The sequence below is a fragment of the Heterodontus francisci genome, chromosome 15, assembly GCF_036365525.1.
Source record: "Heterodontus francisci isolate sHetFra1 chromosome 15, sHetFra1.hap1, whole genome shotgun sequence".
Classification (NCBI taxonomy): domain Eukaryota; kingdom Metazoa; phylum Chordata; class Chondrichthyes; order Heterodontiformes; family Heterodontidae; genus Heterodontus; species Heterodontus francisci.
Window position 1 is genome coordinate 90,612,592 of NC_090385.1, and position 25,097 is coordinate 90,637,688.

Below are 25,097 nucleotides of genomic sequence, written 5' to 3' on the forward strand. Positions count from 1 at the left end.
GGGACAGGACATACCCGGGGATAAAGGCCTGCTCAGGTCAGGGAAAAAAACCCGACAGGATCACATCGGAGCCGAACCCAACCCGGCCCGTTTCCCTCCAATTTTTCCCGCGCCCAACCCGACCCGAGCCTGACCCAGCCTGACGTGACCACCGGAATGTTCCCTTTACTTACCTTGCGACTCCCAATATTTAAGAAGCTGCAGCTTGAGCATGATGACATCATAGAGATGCTCACAGCGCAGACTCAGAGTTTCCCGCCTTGGCATCCCGGACACCCATTTCAGATAAGTTTTTACTTTTAACATTTAACTACAATTCTTGCTGTGTGTGTCCAGACCAGACCCGGCCTGACCTGACCTGAGCCTGAAAGCCGGACCTGGAAGATCGGCCCAACCCGACCTGAACCCAATACATGTAGTCGGGTCTCATCGGGTTCGGGTCGGGTAGCCGGCCTTTACTGGGGATGGTGATAGCAGTGGCTGGGACATTGTCTGTAAGGTTTGATTCCATGAGTATAACTATGTGAGGCTGTTGCTTGACTAGTCTGTGGGACAGCTCTCCCAACTTTGGCACAAGCCCCCAGATGTTAGTAAGGAGGACTTTGCAGGGTCAACAGGGCTGGGTTTGCCGTTATCGTTTCCGGTGCCTGGATCGATGCCGGGTGGTCCGTCTGGTTTCATTCATTTTTATTGTCTTTGGAGCAGTTAGATAGAATTGAGTGGCTTGTGTTTAGAAGAATGAGCGGTGATCTCATTGAAGCATACACATTTCTGAGAGGGCTTGACAGGGTCACTGCTGAGAGTTTATTTCCCCTGCCTGAAGAATCTATAACTAGGGGTAATAGTCTCAGGATAAGGGATTAGGACTGAGATGAGGAGAAATTTCTCAGAGGATTGGGCATCTTTTTAGAATTCTCTACCCCAGAGGGCTGTGGATACTCAATCATTGAGTATATTGAAGGCTGGTAGATTATTGGACACAAGGGAATCAAGGAATATGGGATATAGGGATATGGTGGAAAAGTGGAATTGAGGTCAAAGATCAACCATGATCATTGAATGGTGGATGAGCTTTGAGGGGCTGCCTGGCCTCCTCCTGCTCCTATTTCTTATGCTCTTGCAAACTCTTGCACAATCCAAGTTCCAAACACCTTTTTTAATGCACATGGGACAAAGCAAGACCACACAGTACATCTTTCATCTCTTCAACTCACAGCCTATTTCAGCACCTAATTCTCTTGAACTTCCCCCTTTATGCTTAGTTTGCTGAGGAATGTCTCCTCCCACTGCAGCGACTTCCACTCCAGGTACAAATATCTTTAAAGGGGTGGCTCTCAAAGGGGCCAAACCCTTCCTCTGGGATCAGGGCCTTCATCCTGCAACTGAAATACAAGCCTTCAGTCACTCTGATACAGTCCAATACCCCACTCTCCCCACCACTATAGAGCCACCAGCTCAAGCGCCCTGCTGCATGACACAAACAGGGCATTGACATTCCCATGAGGTATCCCAGCTCAAATAATCAGGTATGCAAGACAAAAATCCCCGCTAACTTGAGCATTTGTTCCATTGTTGAACCACATCGGGCATGATCGGTCACTCGGAGAAATTGGCGCCCAAGTAGATAATACCATAAAGTTTCTCCAGCCCATTTCATTGATAGACATTTTTCTACTATTGTTCCCTAGGTTCTGGTGTTCTGCTCAGATAGATCATGGGATGTTCCTCTCCTTTAACTATGTGAGAGATTACTCCTCCCAAACATAACATAACCAAGCATCAGTTTGCAACAAAGATTATTTTCTAAAATCTGGGACCATGAGCACAAAATTAGTGAACAGCACTTGGCTCAGGTCTCTGAAAGTAGCCTCTGCCTCTGTGCTCTACTGTACCCAGTTTGGTGCCTTAGCTTTTGTCAGGTCAGTAACAGGGCTGCTGAGGAGGCAAAGTCTGGAATAAATCATTGGGAATAACCGACAACCCCAAAATCTCTCTGACTTGCTTCTTACTTCTCAGCACCAGACTTTTATTGCTTCTATTTAGTTTACATGAAGTTTCACTGCCCAACACCCTACCCTCTGGATTTGGACTCTGACAGCCCAATGTGATAGAAGCTCAAATATCCTTAGGCTGTCTAAATACTGCCTTGGACTTATGTAGAAGCAAAGCCAATTCTGGAGTAGAGATGACAACACCACCCAAGTGCAGAATACCTTGTATGAAGCCTCAATGCTTGGTCCATGAGGTTTTGAAAGGTATGTAGGGCTCCATGCAATCTAATGGCATGACAATGTGCTGATAGAATCACAGAATAATACAGTGCAGAAGAGGCCCTTCGGCCCATCAAGTCGCATTGATGCATTAAAGACACCTGACCTGTCTACCTAATCCCATTTGCCAGCACTTGGCCCATAGCCTTGAATGTTATGATGTGCCAAGTGCTCATCCAGGTACTTTTTAAAGGATGTGAAGCAACCTGCCTCTACCCCCCTCCCAGGCAGGGCATTCCAGACCATCACCACCCTTTGGGTAAAAACGTTCTTCCTCAAATCCCCCTCAAACCTCTTGCCCCTCACCTTAAACTTGTTTCCCCTCATAACTGACCCTTCAACTAAGGGGAAGGGCTGCTCCCTATCCACCCTGTCCATGCCCCACATAAACTTGTATACCTCTAGAGCCCCTCAGGAACCATAAAAATCAGTCCACTCAGAGAGCGGGAAGAAGTGAGAGCGGAGCGGAGCATAAAGAGACCAGGAGAGAGTGAGAGTTCACTCAGAGTGGGAAACAGTGAGAGCAGAGTGGAGCATAAAGAGACTGGGAGAGAGAGAGCAAGAGTTCCCTCAGAGCAGGAAACAGTGAGAGTGGAGCGGAGCATAAAGAGACCAGGAGAGAGAGAGCGAGAGTTCACTCAGAGCAGGAAACAGTGAGAGCAGAGCGGCCAAGAGTCCCGGCGTGCCGGAGTTTGGAAACAAAATGAACAGTGACATCACAGGAAAGCTGCAAGGTGATTGTTTGGTGAGTAACTGCTGTTAGGGAGTAGCTGGGTTAGCACACCACTGTTAGGGTGGGTGTGTAAAAAGATGGGTTATAGCATCTCAACAACTGGCAGACTAAAAAGGTGTATCAATTAAGTATTAATAATAAGGAACAAGTGAGTAGCTGAGGAGTATTTTACGTAGAATTTATCAGTATTAGTAAGGTTTTATAATAATTCTAAAGTGTTGGAGTATTGGTAAGTATTTTTAGCAGTAGCAACAGAGTTAACTAATAAATAAAAGAATGGCAGGGGTGCTTCAACCTCAAGATTGCACCTCCTGTGCTGTGTGGGAGCTCCAGGATACTACCCATATCCTGGAGAACTAATTCTGCAGGAAGTGTTGTCAATTGTGGTAGCTTGAGCTCTGGGTTTTGGAACTTGAGCAGCAACTGGCGACACTGCGGTGCATTCATGAGGATGAGAGCTATGTGGATAGCATGTTTATAGATGTGCTCAGCCCACAGCTTAAGAGTATGCAGGGAGTGAGAGAATGGGTGACCGCCAGGCAGTCAAAAAGAATCAGGCAGGTAGTGCAGGAGACCCCTGAGTGCATCTCACTATCCAACAGGTATTCATTTCTGAATACTGAGGACAGTGATGCTTCACCTGGCAAGTGCAGCCAGAGCTCAGTCCATGGCACCACGGATGGCTCAACTGCAAAGTGGGGTACAGGGAAGACTGGAAGAGCCATAGTGATAGGATATACAATAGTCAGGGGAACAGACAGGCGTTTCTGTGGCCGCAGACGTGAATCCAGGATGGTGTGTTGCCTCCCTGGTGCCAGGGACAAGGATATCACTCAGCGGCTGCAGAGCAGCCTGAAGGGGGAGGGAGTACAGCCAGCAGTCGTGGTCCACATCGGAACCAACGACATAGGGAGAAAGAGGGATGTGGTCTTGCAGTCAGAATTTAGGAAGCTAGCTAAGAAATTAGTAAGCAGGACCTCAGAAGTAGTAATCTCCGGATTACTCCCAGTGGCACACGAAATTGTGTCTAGAAATAGAAGGATAAGACAGATTAATGTGTGGCTGGAAAGATGGTGCAGGAGGGAGGGCTTTAGATTCCTGGGACATTGGGACCGACTCTGGGGAGTTGGGACCTGTACAGGCCAGACAGGTTGCACCTGAACAGAACCGAGACTGAGTTCTTTGCGGGATATTTTGCAAGCGCTGTTGGGGAGGGTTTAAATTAGTTCGGCAGGGGGAATGGGGACCTGAGGGTAGACTCAGTTGGGGCAAGATCAGAAATGAAACTGAAAGGCAGAAAATTAATGGATGAGTCTGAAAGACAGAGGAAACAAAGGTTAGAAAAAAGAGTTTGGCAGTGCTCATGGGTATCTATTTCAATGCAAGGAGTATAGCAAATAAAGCAGATGATCTGAGGGCACAGATAGACACGTGGCAGTATGATATCATAGCTATGACAGAAACATGGCTTAAGGAGGGACAGGAATGGCAGATCAACGTTCCTGGTTACAAGGTTTTCAGATGCGATAGGGAGGGAGATAAGAAAGGAGGGGGAGTGGCAATTTTGGTCAAGAAACCATTACAGCAATGAGGAAGGATGATATGTTGGAAGGTTCATCAAATGAGGCCATAGGGATTGAGCTAAGGAACAAAAACGTGGAAATCACACTGCTGGTAGTGTACTACAGAGCACCAAACAGTCAGAGGAAAATAGAAGAGCTGATATGTAGGCAAATGTCTGAGAAGTGCAAAAACAATAGAGCAGTAATAGTAGTGGATTTTAACTACTCCAATATTAACTGGAATAGTTTTAGTGTGAAAGCAAAATTCTTGAGGTGCATTGAAGAGAACATTTTTTGGCCAGTATGTAGCAAGTCCAACAAAAGAGGGCGCAGTTTTAGACTTAGCTTTTGGAAATGAAGATGGGCAGGTGGAAGGGGTGGCAGTGGGAGAGCATTTTGGTAGTAGTGATCATAATTCAGTCAGTTTTAAGACAATTATGGAAAAGGATGGAAACAGAACAGGACTTAGAGTTCTCAATTGGGGCAAGGCCAATTCTACCAAACTGAGGAGTGATTTCGCGAAAATGGACTGGAAACAGCTACTTGAAGGTAAATCTGTGTCAGAGCAGTGGGAGGCATTTAAAGGGGAGATTCAAGGGGTCAGAGTAAACATGTTCCCAAAAAGAAAAAGGGTGAGACGACCAAATCTAGAGCTGCATGGATGTCAAGGAGTTTACAGGGTAAGATAAAGCAGAAAAGGAAAACTTACGTCCGACACCGAGAACTCAAAACTGCAGAACACCGAGAGGAGGACAGAAAGTGGAGTGGTGAAATCAAAAAAGGAAATTAGGAAAGTAAAGAAAGGGCATGAAAGAATATTGGCAAGCAAAATCAAGTTGAATCTAAAGATGTTTTATCAATACATTCAGAGTAAGAGGATAACTAAGGAGAGAGTAGGGCCCATAAAAGACCAAAAAGGTAATCTAAGTGTCAGGGTGGATGATGTTGGCATGGTTCTTAATGAATGCTGTGTGTCTGTCTTCACAGAGGAGCAGAATGATACAGACATTGTAGTTAAGGAGGAGCATTGTGAAGTATTGGATGTGATAAGCATAGGGAGAGAGGAAGTATTAATGGGATTAGCATCCTGGAAAATTGATAAATCACCAAGGCCAGATGAAATATACCCTAGGCTGTTAAAAGAGGCAAGAGAGGAAATAGCAGAAGGACTGTCCATCATTTTCCAGTCCTCACTGGACACAGATGTAGTGCCGAAGGATTTAGAACTGCTCACGTCTGTTTAAAAAGGGAGCGTGGGATACACTGAAAAATTATAGGCCAGTCAGTCGAACCTCAGTAGTGGGCAAATTATTGGAATCTATTTTGAGAGACAGGTTCAACTGACAATTAGAAAGGCACAGGTTAATCAAGGATATTCAGCATGGATTTATTAAGGGAAGATCTTGTTTGACCAACTTGATTGAATTCTTTGAAGTAGCAACAAGGAAGATAGATGAGGGTAGTGTAGTTGATGTGGTCTACATGGATTTTAGCAAGGCTTTTGACAAGGACCCTCATGGAAGACTGGTTAAAAAAATAACATCCCATGGGATCCAGGGAAATGCAGCTAGGTGGAAACAAAATTGGCTCAGGGGCATGAAACAACGGATAATTGTTGACGGGTGATTTAGCGACTGGAGGGCTGTTTCCAGTGGTGTTCCACAGGGCTCAGTACCGGGTTCACTGCTTTTTGTAGTATATATTAACGATTTGGATGTAAATGTCGGGGGCATGAACAAGACGTTTGCAGACGACACAAAGATTGGCCATGTGGTAGATAGTGAGGAGGATGGGCAGAAAAGTAGCAAATGGAATTCAACCAGAGAAGTGTGAGGTGATGCATTTGGGGAGGTCAAACAAGGCAAAGGGATACACGATAAATGGGAAAACACTGAGGTGTAGAGGAAGTGAGGGAGCTTGGAGTGAATGCCCACAGATCCTTGAAGGTAGCAAGACAGGTGGTTAAGTAGGCATATGGAATCCTTTCCTGTATTAGCTGAGGTATAGAATATAAGAGCAGGGAGGTTATGCTGGAACTTTATAACTCAGTGGTTAGGCCACAACTTGACTACTGTGTGCAGTTCTGGTCACCTCATTACAGAAAGAATGTAATTGCATTAGAGAGGATACAGAGGAGATTTACGAGGATGTTGCCAGGACTGGAAATAAATGCACCTTTGAGGAAAGATTGGATAGGCTGGGGTTGTTCTCCTTGGAACATAGAAGGCAGTGGGGAGATCTGATTGAAATGAATAAAATTTTGAGGGACCTGGATAGAGTGGAGGTGAAGCATCTATTCATCTTAGCAGAGAGGTCAGTGATGAGGGGGCATAGATTTAAAGTGATTAGCAGACAAATTAGAGGGGAGATAAGGAAACACCTTTTCACCTAAAGGGTGGGGCAGGGGGGGGTGGTCTGGAACTCACTGCCTGAAAGGGTAGTTGAGGTAGAAACCCTCAATTCATTCAAAAGGAGCCTTGATTTGCACCTCAAGTGCCGTGATCTGCACAGCTACGGACCAATTACTGGAAGGTGGGATTAGAATAGGAAGATCGTTTTTCAGCTGGCACATGCACAATGAAGGGATAGAAAGGCACATCACAAATTTGCCAACACAAAAACATAGGTGACAATTTTATGACAGCATATTATTACAAAAAGGTGCAAATAAATAAAGTGAAAGACCAAAACTGGCAAATGGATTTCATTGTCGGCAAATGTGATTTTATCCACTTTGACTCTGATAAGGATACGGCAGGATACTTTCTAAATGGTGACAAAAGACACTTGGCATATGGATCATTAAAATATTATGAACAGAAAATAATCAAAGACTTTATATCCAAAGGACAAGAATACAAGGGGATAGAAGTTATGCTTCAGTTTTGAAAAGCCTTGGTTAGCCCACACCTGGAGTACTGTGAGCAGTTCTGGGCACCACACCTTAGGAAGGATATATTGGTGTTGGGTGGAGTGCAGCATAGATTTACCAGAATGATACCTGGACTCCAAAGATACGTTACAAGGAGAATTGTACAAACTAGGGTTGTATTCCCTGGAATTTAGAAGGTAAAGGAGCAATTTGAAAGAATTTTTAGAGCTTTTAAGAGGAACAGGTAGGGGAGATAGAGAGAAATTATTTTCACTGTTTGGGTAGTCTAGGCTAGGGGGCATATTTTAGGGCGGCACAGTGGCGCAGTGGTTAGCACCACAGCCTCACAGCTCCAGCGACCCGGGTTCAATTCTGGGTACTGCCTGTGTGGAGTTTGCAAGTTCTCCCTGTGTCTGCGTGGGTTTCCTCCGGGTGCTCCGGTTTCCTCCCACAAGCCAAAAGACTTGCAGGTTGATAGGTAAATTGGCCATTATAAATTGCCCCTAGTATCGGTAGGCGGTGGGGAAATATAGGGACAGGTGGGGATGTGGTAGGAATATGGGATTCTTGTAGGATTAGTATAAATGGGTGGTTGATGGTCGGCACAGACTCGGTGGGCCGAAGGGCCTGTTTCAGTGCAGTATCTCTAAAACTAAATTTAAAACAAAAACTCGATTTGACTGAGTATGGCATCAAGGAGCCCTAGCAAAACTGAGGTCAATGGGATTCAGGGGGAAAACCCTCCACTGGTTGGAGTCATACCTAGCACAAAGGAAGACGGTTGTGGTTGTTGGAGGTCAATCATCTGAGCTCCAGGACATCATTGCAGGAGTTCCTCAGGGTCGTGTCCCAGGCACAACCATCTTCAGCTGCTTCTTCAATGACCTTCCTTCAATCATAAGGTCAGAGGTGGGGATGTTCGCTGATGATTGCACAATGTTCAGCACCATTCATGATTCGTCAGATACTGAAGCAGTCCATGTAGAATTGCATCAAGACTTGGACAATATCCAGGCTTGGGCTGATAAGTGGTAAGTAACATTTGCGCCACACAAGTGCCAGGCAATGACCATCTCCAACAAGAGAGAATCTAACCATCTCCCCTTGACATTCAATGGCATTACCATCGCTGAATCCACCACTATCAACATCCTAGGGGCTACCATTGACCAGAAACTGAACTGGAGTAGCCATATAAATACCATGGCTACAAGAGCAGGTCAGAGGCTAGGAATCCTACGGCGAGTAATTCACCTCCTGACTCCCCAAAGCCTGCCCACCATCTACAAGGCACAAGTCAGGAGTGAGATGGAATACTCTCCACTTGCCTGGATGGGTGCAGCTCCAACAACACTCAAGAAGCTCAACACCATCCAGGACAAAGCAGCCCGCTTGATTGGCACCCCATCTACAAACATTCACTCCCTTCACTAACAACGCACAGTGGCAGCAGTGCATACCATTTACAAGATGCACTGCAACAATGCACCAAGGCTGCTGAGACAGCACCTTCCAAACCCACGACCTCTACCAACCAGAAGGACAAGGGCAGCAAATGCATGAGAACACCACCACCTGCAAGTTCCCTCCAAGTCACACACCATCCTGACTTGGCACTATATCGCCGTTCCTTCACTATCGCTGGGTCAAAATCCTGAAACTCCCTTCCTAACAACACTGTGGGTGTACCTACCTCACATGGATTGCAGCGATTCAAGACCACCTTCTCAAGGGCAATTAGGGATGGGCTATAAATGCTGGCCTGGCCAGCGATGTCCATATCCCATGAATGAATTAAAAAAAAACTTTTCAGGAGTGAAATTAGGGAAATTATGCAAAGGATGGTAGAAGTTTGGAACTCTCTTCTACAAATGATACTAGATCAGTTGTTAATTTTAAATCTAAGATTGATAGATTTTTGTTGACCAAATACATTAAGGAATATGGGGGGAAAGGCAGGTATGTGGAGTTATGTTGCAGATCAGTTTTGATCTCATTGAATGGCAGAACATGCTCGAGGGGTTAAATGGCCTCCTCTGTTTCTATATTCCGATGAAATTCCTATAAAACTCATCCGCCCAGGGCATCAGGGAAGCATCAAATTTATATACCTCATTGAGTTTCTGAAAATCATTTCAGAGCCATTAATTTCCATTGGGTTTCAGAACTAAAACAATGGGACTAATACATTCATTATGTGATTCTTCAATCACACTGAGTCTCAACATCCTTTTAATCTCCTGGCTCACCTCCATCCATCTGGCTTCTGGGTTTGAACAAGGTCTTACCTGTATTATTACCCCAGGTGGTGTCACCAGCTCATGGTAACTTATCCTCATCCTCCCTGGTCAAGATGTGAAAACACTGTAGTCCTGGAGTACCATGTCCTGAGTCTGTCGATACTGATCATCAGTCAATTCACTAGAGAGGTGAACTAGTCCCTATATGTTGGGGTCAGACCCCCCCCATAGTGGTTCCTTCATCACAGTGAGAGTCTCACTCTCTCTCTTTCTCGTTCCCCACCCCCCCCCCCCCCCATTGTGGCCGCAATCTCTCTCTTTTTATCTCTCTCTCTCTCTGACTTCAGGAGGTTCATGTTGTGTATCTGCTCAGGCCCTTTTCTCTGAAGCTGTCTGATCTCATAGTTCACCAGGCCCACAGCCTTGATAACCTCAAGCTCAGAGCTGCCATACAAAAAGTTTGTTTTCAGGTATGAAGCCAAGGACATAAAGTGGTCGCCTGTTTGGTACCTCCTGACCACAACTTCTTCATTGTGCTGAGATTTCTGGTTTTTCTGTGCCTTCTCTAAATGAACCCGCATTAAGGGTGCAACCATCTCAATCTGCTGCCTCATCTTCACTGCATATTTCAAAATATGGTGTCGAGCTTCTTGAGTGTTGTTGGAGCTGCACCCATCCAGGCAAGTGTAGAGTAATTCATCACTGTGGCTTGTAGATGGTGGACAGGCTTTGGGGAGTCAGAAGGTGAGTTATGAGCTGCAGAATTCCCAGCCACTGAGCTGCTATTGTAGTCACAGCATTTATATGGCTGTTCCAGTATCTCAGTTAAATTTCTGGTCAATGGTAACCCCCACGATGTTCATGGTGGGGGATTCAACAATGGTAATGCCATTGAGTGTCAAAAGGAGATGTTTAGATTTTGTAGATGGTCAGATTTTCTATCGCTGGAGGTGGTCCCTGGCTGACACTTGTGTGGCCCGAATGTTACTTGCCACATATGAGCCCAGCTCAATGTTGTCCAGGCCTTGCTGCATGCAGGCATGGACTTCTTCAGTAATTGAGGAGTTGCAAATGATACTGAACAGTGTGCAGTCATCAGTGAACATTCCCACTTTTGACCTTATGATAGAGCGTAGGTCATTGTTGAAGCAGCAGAAAATGGTTAGGCCTAGGGCGTTACCCTAGGGACTCCTGCACTGATGTCCTGAGACTGAGATGGTTGGCCTCCAACAACCTTCCTTTGTGCTAGGTATAACTCCAACCAATGGAGATTTTACAGTGCAGAACCAGTGCAGAACCCCTGATTCCCATTTGACTTCTGCGACAGGTCGATTGTTGAGGACGAGGTCAAGTAGTTTATCCCTCTATTTCGTTATCTCATCACATGTCCAGTCCAGTCCAGTCCAGTAGATATGCTGTTCAGGACTCAGCCAGCTCAGTCAATAATGGTGCTACTGAGCTGCTCTTGGTGATGCACATTGAAGTCCCCCACACAGTCTACATTCTGTGCCCTTGCTACCCTCCATGCTTCTTCCAAGTGGTGTTCAACACGGAGGAGTACTGATGCTTCAGCTGAGTGAAGGCAATAGGTGATAGGTAGCAGGAGGTTTCCTTGCCCATATGTGACCTGATGCTGTGACACTTCATGAGATCATCAGTCAATGTTGAGGACGTTGAGGGCCTCTCCCTCCTGACTATACCACTGTGCTGCAACCGTGAGTATGACTCTATTGGGCTGTTGCTTGACTAGTCTGTGGGACAGCTCTCCTAATTTTGACACAAGACCTGAGATACTAGTAAGGAGGACTTTGCAGTGTTGACTGGGCAGGGTGTGTCTGTGATGTTTCTGGTGCCTAAGCCGATGCTGGGTAGTCCATCAGGTTTTATAGTTCTTTGACTTTTCTGGTTAGATACAACTGAATGGCTTGCTCGGCCATTTCAGAGGGCAGTTAAGAGCCAATCACATTGCTGAGGGTCTGGAGTCATATGTGGCCAGACTGGGTAAGGGTGCATTATGGCCAGGTGGTAATGGGTGTGAGTGATTCCCACTGGTCACCTCCCAACTGACTGCAATCGTGTTTTTTTTTAAATGATGAGTTAGCGCTTAAGTGTTTTAGTTGTCAAATAAACAGAAAGTGACAGGTTTTCTTGTTGGTTTAGAAGAGAAGAGTAACTATTTACTGAACTATATTCATTTCTTAAAATGTTCATAACACCACTCATGTATGCATTCACTCTCTCATGCACTCTCAAGAGAAGATAGAAGGTAAAGGGTTGGTATTCATGGCTGTCGGTAAACCTGTTGAATCATCTGAGTAGAACAGTCTTTTTTAAAGATACAGGACTGGATTGTTTTAGTCTTGACTTGTTGAGATGTTGTAGATTTCTGATTAAGATTTCTGATTGGAGGTGACGGGGTCACTTTCAGTTTTGTGCTGCATCAAGTTGAAATGTAGCATTTGCAGCAGGACTCCTTCCTTGTTTTGGCTGGATCTTTCCCAGCCCCTGGTTCAACTGCCTTCTGTGATGCTGCTTTTGTCTCTCCTTCACTAAAAGGGCATTAGTGAACCAGATGGGTTTTTATGATAATCAGCAGTTTTATGGTCACCATTAGTGACACTGGGCTGGATTTTACCAAGCACTTGATGTCTGGCTCAGTGGCGGGAAGGGGCCAAAAGATAGGACTGGCAGTGGTCTGCCACGGAGCCCAATGTCAAGAAGGCCCAGCCCGATCCTTGTGGTGGTGAGGCTCTGTGGCAGCCCGCCTGCACTGGGTGACCAGGCCTGGATTTCACTATTTTAATTAATTACATGCATAAATTTAAATGGACTTACCTGCAATCTTTAGGGCCTGCTGCAATCTTCGGCACAGCAGTCCGCACTCCCACGCCTTCAGTTCCCCGTTCGGGGAAAGGCAGTGTGACACTGGTGGGGAGGGGGGAGGAGTGAAGGTTTTCAGTGCGAGGGGTGGAGGGACGGGGTCAAATAAATGTCATTGGTGTGGTGGATGGTGGGAAGGGGTGAACTTCAAACTTTGGGCAGTCTGCGGGGGGACAGTCAGGTATGAAAGGTTAGTATTTTGGGTGGGGGGAAGGGCAAATATATAAGATAATTGTAATTGGGGGCTGGGAAAGGGGCATTAGAAATTTATTTCATAACGTTTGGGGGGCGTTTCTTTAAAAACTCAAATTGACCAGCAAAGGCAGCTGATACCATTGCCGGGGATGGCCAGCTGACCCTCCATGTGATTGGGGGAGGTCGGTCGTCCCAACTATTTAAATGAGATGCGACACATGAGATCACAGTTGCTCTATGGCATGCGGGCTGCCATTTTTTGAGCTCGCTGCCAAGATCAGCAGAGGCCTCTTAAAATGGTGCCTATTATTGTTTATCCAGATTTATTGATTGATTGAATTTAAATTCCACCAGCTGCCATGGTGGAATATGAACTGGTGTCTCTGAATTACCAATCTAGTAAAGCTACCACTGTGCTGCTGTTCCAATATTGCATCCCAAACACCCCTGTTGAGACGAGGGACCTCACTAACTGCAAACATGAGATATGGCAGGAGGCTATTCCAGTTTTCTCATCCTTAAACACAATAAATTTCACCATACTCTTGTGAGTTCTCCTGAACTTCTCTGCAAGGCTATCAGATTGACGATGATACATGAATTTCCTTACCTTCTAAATGTGGAGTAGGGTACAAAGGTTTTAATTAGTTTGGACACAAAGCGAATATCTGGTCTGTTAAGATCTCCTTTGGGATTCCCATCCTGAAGAACCTCTTCACTTATTCACTTTGCCATTTCCTGAGTGGAATCACCTCTGGATATCGCATGGCAAAGTCAACACGAATCAAAATATACCAGTGTCCTCATGCTGACCGCTCCAGCAGTCCCACTAAGTCCACAGGGATTCTTTCGAAGGGCACCTCTTGTATTGAGAGAGGGACTAATATCTGACTAAATTTGGAATGAGGGAAAAATAAATTTCACTGAGTCTGGCTTTTCATTGTCTGTCTGTATCTGTCTCTGCAAAGGCTACGACTGATCAGATTATGAGCAGTATTTCAGCAAGGATGGCCGAAAGCACCATCGGATGAGGAAAATGTAACCAGTATATCAATACGAATTAAACTCTATTAAATCATTTAAACTGTTGCCGAGTTTCTGTTGCTCAATAAACATTTACCTTGTAACATTGGCACGGCTTTCCACACTGCAATGGGTCCGAGGCTGGCAAACTGCCCAAAGGAAGATTCCAAGAAAAACATTGGCATCCCAACGAGTGCCAGCATGACCGTGTAGGGAATAAGAAATGCACCTGGAAAACAGAGTAAAGGAAAGCTGAAATAAATCGTATGGATGTTAAGTTTATTCATGCAGTTTTGGAATGGACCTCATCAGAGACACCACCAGCAGCAGCGGAGAGTAGAAGATGGTGAGAGCAGGAGAACAGGACAGACTCGATCAGCGTACTTCCAAAAAAGCAAGGAGTGGCATCAGAGGGCAACTGGTAGGTGATTGATTGGTGAGTATTATGTTTTTAAAATAGGGCAGTGCTTTAAACTCAGACTAGGAAACTTTAAAGAACTGTAATTAATTTATAACAAAACCAGTTAAACTAATTTTACAAATTTCAATCAGGGTAAGTATAATAAGGGAATTAGTATTGAGTATTCACACAGAGCAGGTCGAGATAAAAGTTGTAGTCTATACAAGGTAGTATCTCCATTCTAAAAGAGGGAATAGAGATGTTTTCCCTAGATCATGGATCTGAGCTGAGACCTGTTCCTTGCTATTCCAGTTATATGGGAACTTCAGGGCACTTCATGTGCCTTGGGGGACCCACGTGTATTGGAAGTGATTGAGCTCAAGCTCAGGATTTCCAAGCTGGAGGGACAGCTGGAGTCACTGCAGAGCATCATGGAGCTGGAGAGGTTCTTGGATCCTATGTTCCAGAAGGTGGTCACCCCACAGGCAGCGAGAGTTCAGGATAACAAATGGGTGTCCACACAGAAGAGTAGGAAGAGGCAGAAAGTACAGGAGTCTTCAGGCTGTGTGTTACTCTCAAACCAGTACTCAGTATCAGAGACTGCTGGGAGTGACAACACCTTGACAGAATGCAATCCAGACCATTAATGGGCAAGGGACTGCATGGGCAGGAATAGCAGAGTAGAAATGCAGTTGTTATAGGAGATTCCATAGTTACTGGGTCAGAATGGCATTTCCATAACTGTCATCATAAATCCTGTATGGTGTGTGGCCTTCTTGGTGCCAGGGTAAAGGACATCATGGAGAGGGTGCAGAATATTTTGCAGGAGGAAGGGAGTGATCCAGAGGTTGTGGTACATGTCAGTACCAACAACATAAAGAGGGCAGGTATTGACATCCTACAGTCAGATTTTCAAGAGTTAGGGAGGAAGTTAAAAAGTAGGACCTCAAAGATAGTTTTTCAAATTCTTTCATGGTATGTGGGCATCGCTGGCAAGGCTAGCATTTGTTGTACATCCCTAATTGACCTTGAGAAGGTGGTGGCGACCTCCTTTCATCAACTGCTGCCGTCCTTGGGGTCTGAGTATACCAACAGTGCTGTTGGGAAGGGAGTTCCAGGATTTTGACCCAAAACATGATAGAGAAGATGCTGAAACAAAAATACGAGGGTGTATGATGCATATCAGATGAATTCTTCAAGCGAGAACCAGACTAAATACAATCAGTTAAGAGGGGAAGTGAAGAGGAAATACGTCTGACAGAGAGAATATGAGAATCAAATAGTAGTTAACATCAAAGGAACCCAAAAATCTTCTATCTGCATGTAAATGGTATGTATTGGGTAATAAGAGTCAGGGTGAGTTCTATTAGAGAAAGAGAGGGTGATATATGCTTACAGGCACTGGACAAGGCGAGAATACTTGATGAGTACTTTGTACCTGTGTTTACTAAGGTAGAGGATGCTGACAACGTAGTGGTAGAAGTGGAGATGGTAGAGGTAATAGATGGGGTAAAACTTAATCAGAAGGATGTAGTGGAAAGGTTGGCAATGCTTAGAGTGGATAAATCACCTGCTTTGCATGGTTTACATCTCAGGTTGCTAAAGGAAGTGGGAGTGGAGATAACGGAAGAGCTTGTCATAATCTTCCAATCTTCCCTAGATACAGGGGAGGCACCAGAGGATTGGAGAGTGGCAAACGTGGCACCCTTATTCAAGAAAGGGTGTCAGGATAATCCTAATAATGACAGGTTAATCAGTTTAATATCAGTGGTGGGGAAGGTTTTAGAAACAATAATCAGGGAAAAAAATAACAGGCACTTGGAGAGGTTTGAGTTCATAGGGAGAGCCAGCACGGATTTGTAAAAGGCAGATTGTGTTTGACTAATTTAATTAATCTTTTTGACTAAGTCACAGAGAAGATTGATGAAGGGAATGCAGTGGATGTTGTCGATATGATTTTAACAAATGCTTGAAATGCCACATAAAAGGCTGGTTAATAAAACTGAGGCTCATGAAATAAAAGAGTTAGTGTCAACTTGGATTAAAAAATTGGCTTAAGGGCAGGAAATAGCCAGTGTGGTAAATGGTTGTTTTTCAGACTGGAGGATGGTAGACAGTGGTGTTCCCCAAGGGTCAGTGCTGGGACCACTGCTTTTTTTGCGATGCATAAATGATTTGAATATTGCAATACAGAGTGAAATTTCAAAATTTGCCAATGAAACCAAACTTGGAGATGTGGTAGACAGTGAGGATGATGCTAACCAACTGCAACAGGACATAGAGAGGGCAGCAGAATGGGCAGATAAGTGGCAGATGCAATTTCATACAGAGAAGTATGAGGTGTTGCATTTTGGCAGAAGGGATAGGGTGAGGCATTATATACTTAAATGGTACAGTTCTAAAGTGCGTGCAGGACAGAGGGAGCTGCTGTTCATGTGCATCGAGCTTTGAAGGTGGCAGGACATAGAGTGTCGGTAGCAAAGCAATGGGATCTTGGGCTTCACAAATAGAGGCATTGAGTACAAAAGCAAGGAAGTTATGCTAAACATTTATAAAGCTCTGATTCGGCCACAACGAGAGTATTGCATCCAATTCTGGTTCCCACACTTTCGGAAGTTAAGAAGGTCCATGAGGTGGTGCGAGGGAGATTTACCAGAATGGTTCCAGGGATGAGGGAATTTAGCTACAAGGTTAGGTTGGAGAAGCTGTGATGTTGTCCTTGGAGTAAGGTTGATTGAGTAGAGATCTGATAGAGGTGTGCAAGATTATGGTAGTTTTAGATAAGGTAGACAAAGCAAAGTTGTTCCCATGAGCTAATGTTGCAAAGACTAGGGAGCAGAGATTTCAGGTTTTAGGCAAGAGATGCAGGGAGGAATGTGAGGAAGAGAGGTTTACTCAGTGAGCTGTAATGACCTGGAACTTGTTGCTTACAAGGGTGGTGAAAGCAGAGACAACCAATGATTTTAAAATGAAATTGGATGGGCACTTGAGGGACATAAACTTTCAGGGCTATGGGGATGGAGCTGGGGAATGGGACTGATTGAATTGCTCTACAGAGAGCTGATTTTTCAGGGCTCCCCAATGACGGGATTGGAGGCGGGTGCCCTGAAAATACCAGTGCCGGCCAGCATGTCAGTTAAAGGACGCTGTTCCGAGTGCTGGCAATGTTCACCAGGGTGGTGGGAGGGCAGGACAAGAATCCTGTTCTCTTCCCTATTGAGGCCAAGTAAAGTAGTTAAAAAGCTCACTGAAAGCTGTTGGAGGGGGAGGGTGGAGTACTTGAAGGGACGTACGGGTTTCAGGAGCTCAGTTTCTGATCAGCTGAATGGAGGTGGGTACAGAGTGGGGAGCCAGCCAAGGGCATCAACCTGGCCCTATAAGATTCTTGTCCTGCCCTATAAGAGGGTCAGCAGGGCAAGGAGGGAGTCAGAATTTGGTAAGGAGATGCCTTTGGTGCTGCACAAGTGGCGAGGCAAGTGGGCATTCTGAATGAATGGGGTCGTCACCTCCAGGCATTGCAGGGGCAGAAGAACAGGCGGGTTATAGGACAGCCACCTGTCTCAAAGGAAAGCTGCAGCTGACAATGGGAGCATGACTCTCAGATTTTGGGCCCAGTGGTGATGAGGGGCAACAATATCTGCAAGAAGGTTGGAACCTCAAGCATCAGGAGGGAATGGTAAAGGAAAGATGGGCAGAAAGGCAACAGAGGCCATCCCCTCAGTGCAGGATCCACCGCTGAAGCCAGAGCTATCTGGAGATGACTGAGACCCAGTGCCGCAGGAGACTGTGACTCTCCAGCCAGATGATCACAGACATCTGTGCCCCATCACTGAAGACACAATTTTGGTGCCTGGACCAGTTGGGTGGTGCCCTCCAATGCACACCTGCAAGGGTCACAGTCATTCTGTTGGTTTGTTGCACTCTCCATTATACAGCACTCCAGAGAGAGGTGGCCCTTGAGGTTGATGAGGTCCTGGAAGGAGACAGCTCATCGGGCCAGGAGCAGGAGAGAGAGAGGAGGAGGATTGAAGGCGGAGGGAGAAGATGCTAAACAGAGAGGAGCCCCTGCTGCACCAGGAGTTGGCCTCCTCCTGCCACCCTCTGGGAAAAGGCTTTCCATCCCCTCCCTCACACCCTCCAGCATTGGATCCATGTTGGCATCGATGAAGTGAGGGGCAGCCCTGCCCAGGGTGCCAGGACTCTGCCTCCCCTGTGACATCTCTCTTCCCTCTGGTGCAGTGGAAGACTTTGGCACAAACCACAGATCTCTCCCTCAGGATAACCAGCGGCCTTGGTGATAGCTCCTGTGAATCTTGAAATGAATCCCACATTTCAAATGACCCACCTCCATTCCTGTCCCCACTGACTCTCAGTGGACAGGAAATCTGTCTCCATACCAATTAAGGAGTCCCCATGCACAGATCTTAACTTTAATCAGTTTCCCACTGGAGGCAAGTTTCTGACCCGAAAACAAACGTGACTCTTATTTCCCCCCTCTGTGGTAAAAATTCAGCCCTCTGACTCTGTTAACCAACAGAACAATTCATTTCATGTTAACACAGGAATTTAGTATTTTCATTGACAGAACAGTAGACTGCAGATTGTAAGTTTATTCAGCATCAGATTGTAAAACTAAACAGCCACAATGAACATTCGGGTTCCTATCCTATTGCATTACCCCCAAGACCCCAGTTCCTTTCACTTGAGAGTCTCAAATGAAACCTGACACAAATCAATGCTCTATTTCAGCACAGACAAGTAGTTTACAGGGAATTCATCATGGGATCAGTGCTGGAGGTAAAAATACAGTCCGTGCTCCAAGTGCAAACATCTGGCATTGATTTTTCACCAGGAAATGGAGGATCTCTCATCGTCCTGAATTTCCTTGCTATTTTTAGACGAAGCCACAATGTCTGTGTTGGACCTTTTCCCTTGAGCTGATTTCAGAGTGTGATCTATTCTCATCAGTTTTCCACCTGTTTCGTCCCCAATGAAATTCCCAGTGGAAATCCAAACCAGCCTTCCTGCACATGTTCCTTTAACAGGGTTCAAAATAAAACTCAACAGTAATGAAAGGATGAGGTCATGAGTCCAAATTCCCATTATTCCTGCCCTATTGCCGGGGGAGTGAGACTATGGACTATGGGAGGACATCTCCGATTGGGAGGAGGGAGGCTGTGATCGGGAGAGTGAAGGCTGAAGGCTTCCTTGAAGGGTAGGGGTAGCAATCCTGCTCCTCCTGGCCCACAAGGAGAGCTGAGAAAGACACTTAAAATGTGGAGCCTGCACTGCCTGCCTCCCTTTCACTGTTGAGGGAGTTTCCCAAGGCAACTTGGTAGTGTATTTCTAATCGTGCTTCCAATTACAGTGGAGTCCGATTTAAATATGTTCATGAAGTGCCCTGCCTGTCCAGAGAGACTCTAAAAAATGAAAGGCAGTGTGCATGATGGGTTAGGTTTGGTTTTCATATTTTCATGCTCAGCCCTGTGATGTGATCTTCCTGCGCTATGTGGGAAATCAGGGATGCTTCCAGTGTCCCTGACGACCATGTGTGCAGGTAGTGTATCCATCTGCAGCTACTGGCTACCAGCATTACAGATCTGGAGCTGCGGGTGGATTCACTGTGTAGGATCCGCGATGCTGAGGAAGTTGTGGATAGCACGTTTAGTGAGGTGGTCACACCGCAGATAAAGGCTGCACAGGCAGAAAAGAGATGGGTGACCACCAGACGGAGTAATAGGCGCAGGCAGGTAGTGCAGGAGTCCCCTGTGGCCATCCCCCTCTCAAACAGATATATTGCTTTGGATACTGTTGGGGGGGATGACCTCCCAGGGGAAAGCAGTAACAGTCAATTCGTGGCACCACGGAGGGCTCTGCTGCACAGCAGTGGAGGAAAAGGGGTAGAAGAGCTATCGTGATAGGGGATTCTATCGTAAGGGGTGCAGATAGGCATTTCTGTGGCCGCAAACAAGACTCCAGGATGGTATGTTGCCTCCCTGGTGCTAGGATCAAGGATGACTTGGAGCGGCTCAGGACATTCTGAAAGGGAAGGGTGAGCAGCCAGAGGTTGTAGTCCATATTGGTACTAACGACATCGGCAGGAAGAGAGATGAGGTCCTGCAAAGTGAATATAGGGAGTTAGGCAGAAGGTTAAAAAGCAGGACGTCGAGGGTTGTAATCTCAGGATTACTCCCTGTGCCACGTGCTAGTGAGGGTAGGAATAGGAGGTTTAGGCAAATGAATGCGTGGCTGTAGATCTGGTGTAGGCGGGAGGGTTTCAGCTACTTGGATCATTGGGATCTCTTCTGGTGCAGAGGTGACCTGTACAAGAAGGACGGGTTGCATCTAAACTGGAGGGGGACCAATATCCTGGTGGGGAGGTTTGCTAGTACTACTCGGGAGGGTTTAAACTAGTCTTGCAGGGGAGTGGGACCCAAAGTAGTAGTCTCTCAGATGAGATAGTTCAGGGAAATGTAGAGGTTAAAGCAAGCAAGTCCAGTAGGCAGGCCGGGCAGGGACAGGACAGGGAGCGTGGAAGGTCTGGAAGGCTAAACTGCATTTACTTTAATGCAAGAAGCCCACAGGTAAGGCAGATGAACTCAAAGCATGGATCGGTACATGGGAATGTGATATTATAGCTATTACGGAAACATGGTTGAGGGATGGGCAGGACTGACAGCTCAAAATTCCGGGGTACCGATACTTCTGACGTGACAGAGGTGGAGGTAAGAGAGGAGGGGGAGTTGCACTATTGATTAGGGAGGACATCACGGCAGTACTTCGAGATGATATCCGGGGGGAATGTCCAGCGAGGCCATATGGGTAGAACTTAGAAATAAGAGAGGGGTGATCACTTTGATGGGATTATACTATCGGCCCCCCAATAGTTCGAGGGAAGTGGAGGTACATATATGTAGGGAAATCACAGAAAGGTGTAGGAACTATCAGGTTGTAATAGTAGGTGATTTTAACTTCCCTAATATTGACTGGGACTGCCTTAGTGCCAAGGGAGCAGATGGGGAAGAATTTGTTAAGTGTGTCCAGGATAGTTTTCTGAAGCAGTATGTGGATGGCCCTACTAGAGAAGGGGCTACACTCGACCTCCTCTTATGAAATGAGGATGGGCAGGTGGTTGATGTGTCAGTGGGGGAGCACTTTGGGACCAGTGACCATAACTCTATTAGCTTCAAGATAGTTATGGAAAAGGATAGGACTGGTCCTCAGGTTGAAGTCCTAAATTGGGGGAAGGCTAATTTCGATGGCATCAGACAAGAACTCTCAAAAGTTGAATGGGAGAGGCTGTTTACAGGTAAAGGGACATCTGGCAAGTGGGAGGCTTTTAAAAGTGAGATAGGAAGAGTTTAAGGCCGGCATGTTCCTTTTAGATGAAAGGGCAAAGCTGGCAAGTTTGGAGAACCTTGGTTGACGAGGGATATTGAGGGTCTCGTCAGGACAAAGAAGGAGGCACATGTCAGGTATAGGCAGCTAGGATTGAGCGAGTCCCTCGAGGAGTACAGGGGATGTAGAACTACACCTAAGAAGGAAATTAGGAGGGCGAAAAGGAGCCATGAGATTTCCCTGGCAGATAAGATAAAGGAGAATCCTAAAAGATTCTATAAGTATATTAAGAGTAAAAGGGGAGCTAGGGAGAGAGTAGATCCCCTTAAGGATCAGTGTGGCAATCTATGTGTGGAGCCACGGGAAATGGGTGAGGTCTTAAATGAATATTTTTTGTCCGTATTTACCGTGGAGAAGGTCATGGAAGCTAGCGAGTTCAAGGGAGGGCACACCGTTATCCTGGAGTACATCAACATTACAAAGGAGGAGGTGTTGGAGGTATTGAAGCACATTAAGGTGGATAAATCCCCAGGACCTGACGAGGTGTATCCTAGGATGCTATGGGAAGCAAGGGAGGAGATTGCTGGGGCCCTGGCAGAGATTTTTGTATCATCGTTAGCCACGGGTGAGGTACCGGAAAACTGGAGGATAACTAATGTTGTGCCTTTATTTAAGAAGGGCAGCAGGGATAAGCCAGGGAACTTCAGGCCGGTGAGCCTTACATCAGTGGTGGGAAAGTTATTGTAAGGGATTCTGAGAGGCAGGATTTATATGCATCTGGGAAGGCATGGTCTGATTCGGGATAGTCAGCATGGCTTTGTGCATGGGAAATCATGTCTCACGAATTTGATTGAGTTTTTCAAGGAGGTGACCAAGAGGATTGATGAGGGCAGGGCGATGGACGTTGTCTACATGGACTTTAGCAAGGCCTTTGACAAGTTCCCGCATGGTCGGCTGGTCCAGAAGATTCGAACACATGGGATCCAGGGTGAGCTAGCAAATTGGATACAAAATTGGCTTGGTGATAGGTGGCAGAGGGTGGTAGTGGAGGGTTGTTTTTCAGATTGGAGGCCGGTGACCAGTGGTGTGCCGCAGGGATTGGTGCTGGGCCCTCTGTTGTTTGTCATTTATATTAATGACTTGGATGTGAATGTAAGGGGCATGATTAGTAAGTTTGCAGATGACACCAAAATTGGTGGTATAGTGGACAGTGAAGAAGGTTGTCTAAGGTTACTACAGGATATAGATCAACTGGGAAAGTGGACAAGGGAGTGGCAAATGGAATTTAATGCAGACAAGTGTGAAGTGATGCATTTTGGGAAGTTAAACCAGGGCAGGACTTATACAGTGAATGGCAGGGCTCTGGGGAGTGTTCTTGAGCAGAGAGACCTTGGGGTGCAAGTACATAGTTCCCTGAAAGTGGCAACACAGGTAGACAGGGTGATGAAGAAGGCGTATGGCATGCCTGCCTTCATCGGCCGAGGCATTGAGTACAAGAGTTGGGACGTCATGTTACAGTTCTATATAATGTTGGTTAGGCCGTATTTGGAGTACTGTGTGCAGTTCTGGTCGCCGCACTACAGGAAAGATGTGATTAAGCTAGAGAGGGTGCAGAAAAGATTCACAAGGATGTTGTCTGGTTTGGCGGGCTTGAGTTATACAGAGAGATTGGATAGGCTGGGTCTGTTTTCCCTGGAGCGAAGGAGGCTGAGAGGGGACATGATGGAGGTATATAAAATTATGACAGGCATAGATAGGGTAGATAGGCAGAGTCTGTTTCCCATGGTAGGGGTGACTAAAACCAGAGGGCACAGATTTAAGGTGAGAGGGAGAAGGTTCAAAGAGGATCAAAGGGGTAAATTTTTCACACAAAGAATTGTGGGTATCTGGAATGAGCTGCCTGAGGAGGTGGTGGAGGCAGGAACAGTAGCGACATTTAAGAGGCATCTGGACAGGTACTTGAATGAGCAAGGCATCGAGGGATATGGAATTAATGCAGGCAGGTGGGATTAGTATAGATAGGTATTATGGTCGGCATGGACGCAGTGGGCCGAAGGGCCTGTTTCTATGCTGTACGACTCTATGACTCTATGACTATGTTTTTAATCCATTCGTTCTCAGGATAAGGGAGCCACTGGTAAGGCCAGAATTTATTGCCTATCCCTAATTGCTGTTGAGGAGGTGGTTGTTCGCTGCCTTCTTGAACACAGTGAGAAGCTTCCTAAGCAATTTCACAAGGCATTTAAGAGGCAACCATTATTGATACTAACTTTATCTTCCAGATTTATTTAATTAACCAAATTTAAATTCTCCAGCTGCCATAGTGGGATTTGAACTCATGTTTCTGAGTCATTAGTTCAGGCCTCTGGATTATTAGTCCAGTGACTTTGCTGCTATGTTTCCATTGGATGTTCTAACCACTTGCCACCATCCACCACCCACACCCGCACCCCTCCATGAACCCTGACCCTCTCCTGCCCATCAGGGGGATTTAATATCGAGGTCATGCTGCCACAGGTTAGTTTAAAATTTACACCCTGTCAAGTGAAGGCTGTGTCCTCTGTATCGACTGATCTGGACAAGGTGAAACATCTGGTCATGGTCTACATTACCTGGACCCTTTAGAATCCTAAAAACAACAATCGTATCACCTCTCAATCTTCACCTTTTCAGCGAGAACTTCCTCAATTTACATAACCGTTCTTCATAATCCAATTCCCTCAATCATTCCTGTTTCTCCCTTCTGTAGCCTTTCAATAGCTGCAATATCTTTCACAGTGTGGTGACCAGGACTGTACACGAAATGCGGTGAAATCAATGATTTATAAAATGATGGAATTATCTCACTAGTTGGCCTCAATATTGACCTTTTAATACATCCCAACACCTGATTTGTTTTATTCAAAGCCATTGAACATTGTTGTGATAGTTTCAATTTATTGCCAGGTTTATTACTATGCACACAATTTTCTTCCCATTTAAGTTATAGTCCATTCCTGGAATTTTTATCCCCATGTTAAACGCTTTGCATTTCTCCATATTCAATGTCATATCCCACTTGTCTGCCCAATTCCCTAGGATATTTAATTCCTAATGTAGCTTATCTTGTTCATCTTTGGTGTTCACCATTGAAGTCATAGAAAATTAAAGGCACAGAAAGAGGCCACTTTGCCCATCATGTCTGTGCCGGCTGAAAAACGATCCACCTATTCAAATCCCACCTTCCAGCATTTGGTCCGTAGCCCCGCAGATTACGACACTTGAGGTGCATATCGTGACTCCTTATGAATGAGTTGAGCATCTCTGCCACAACTACCCTTTCAGGCAGTGAATTCCAGACCTCCACCACCTTCTGGGTGAAAAGGTTGCTCCTCATCTCGGCTCTAATTTTTCTACCAATCACTTTGAATCTATGTCCCCTCGTCCCTGCCCTCTCTGCGAAGGTGAATAGACCCTTCACCTCCACTCTATCCAGGCCCCTCAAAATTTTGTACATTTCAATCAGATCTCCCCTCAGCCTTATCTGTTCTAAGGAGAACAACTCCAGCCTATCCAATCTTTCCTCATAGCTGCATTTTTCCAGT

At 45.8% G+C, this 25,097-nt stretch overlaps 1 protein-coding gene across 1 annotated transcript in view; it reads right to left on the bottom strand.

Annotated features, from left to right (window-relative positions):
- LOC137377787 (sodium- and chloride-dependent neutral and basic amino acid transporter B(0+)-like) overlaps positions 1 to 25,097 on the bottom strand; it is a 139,926-nt gene that overhangs the window by 75,883 nt on the left and 38,946 nt on the right. Inside the window, exon 3 of the mRNA XM_068047846.1 lies at positions 13,873 to 14,004. Within this exon, the coding sequence (XP_067903947.1) occupies positions 13,873 to 14,004 (132 nt within the window). The remainder of the gene's footprint in view (positions 1 to 13,872; positions 14,005 to 25,097) is intronic.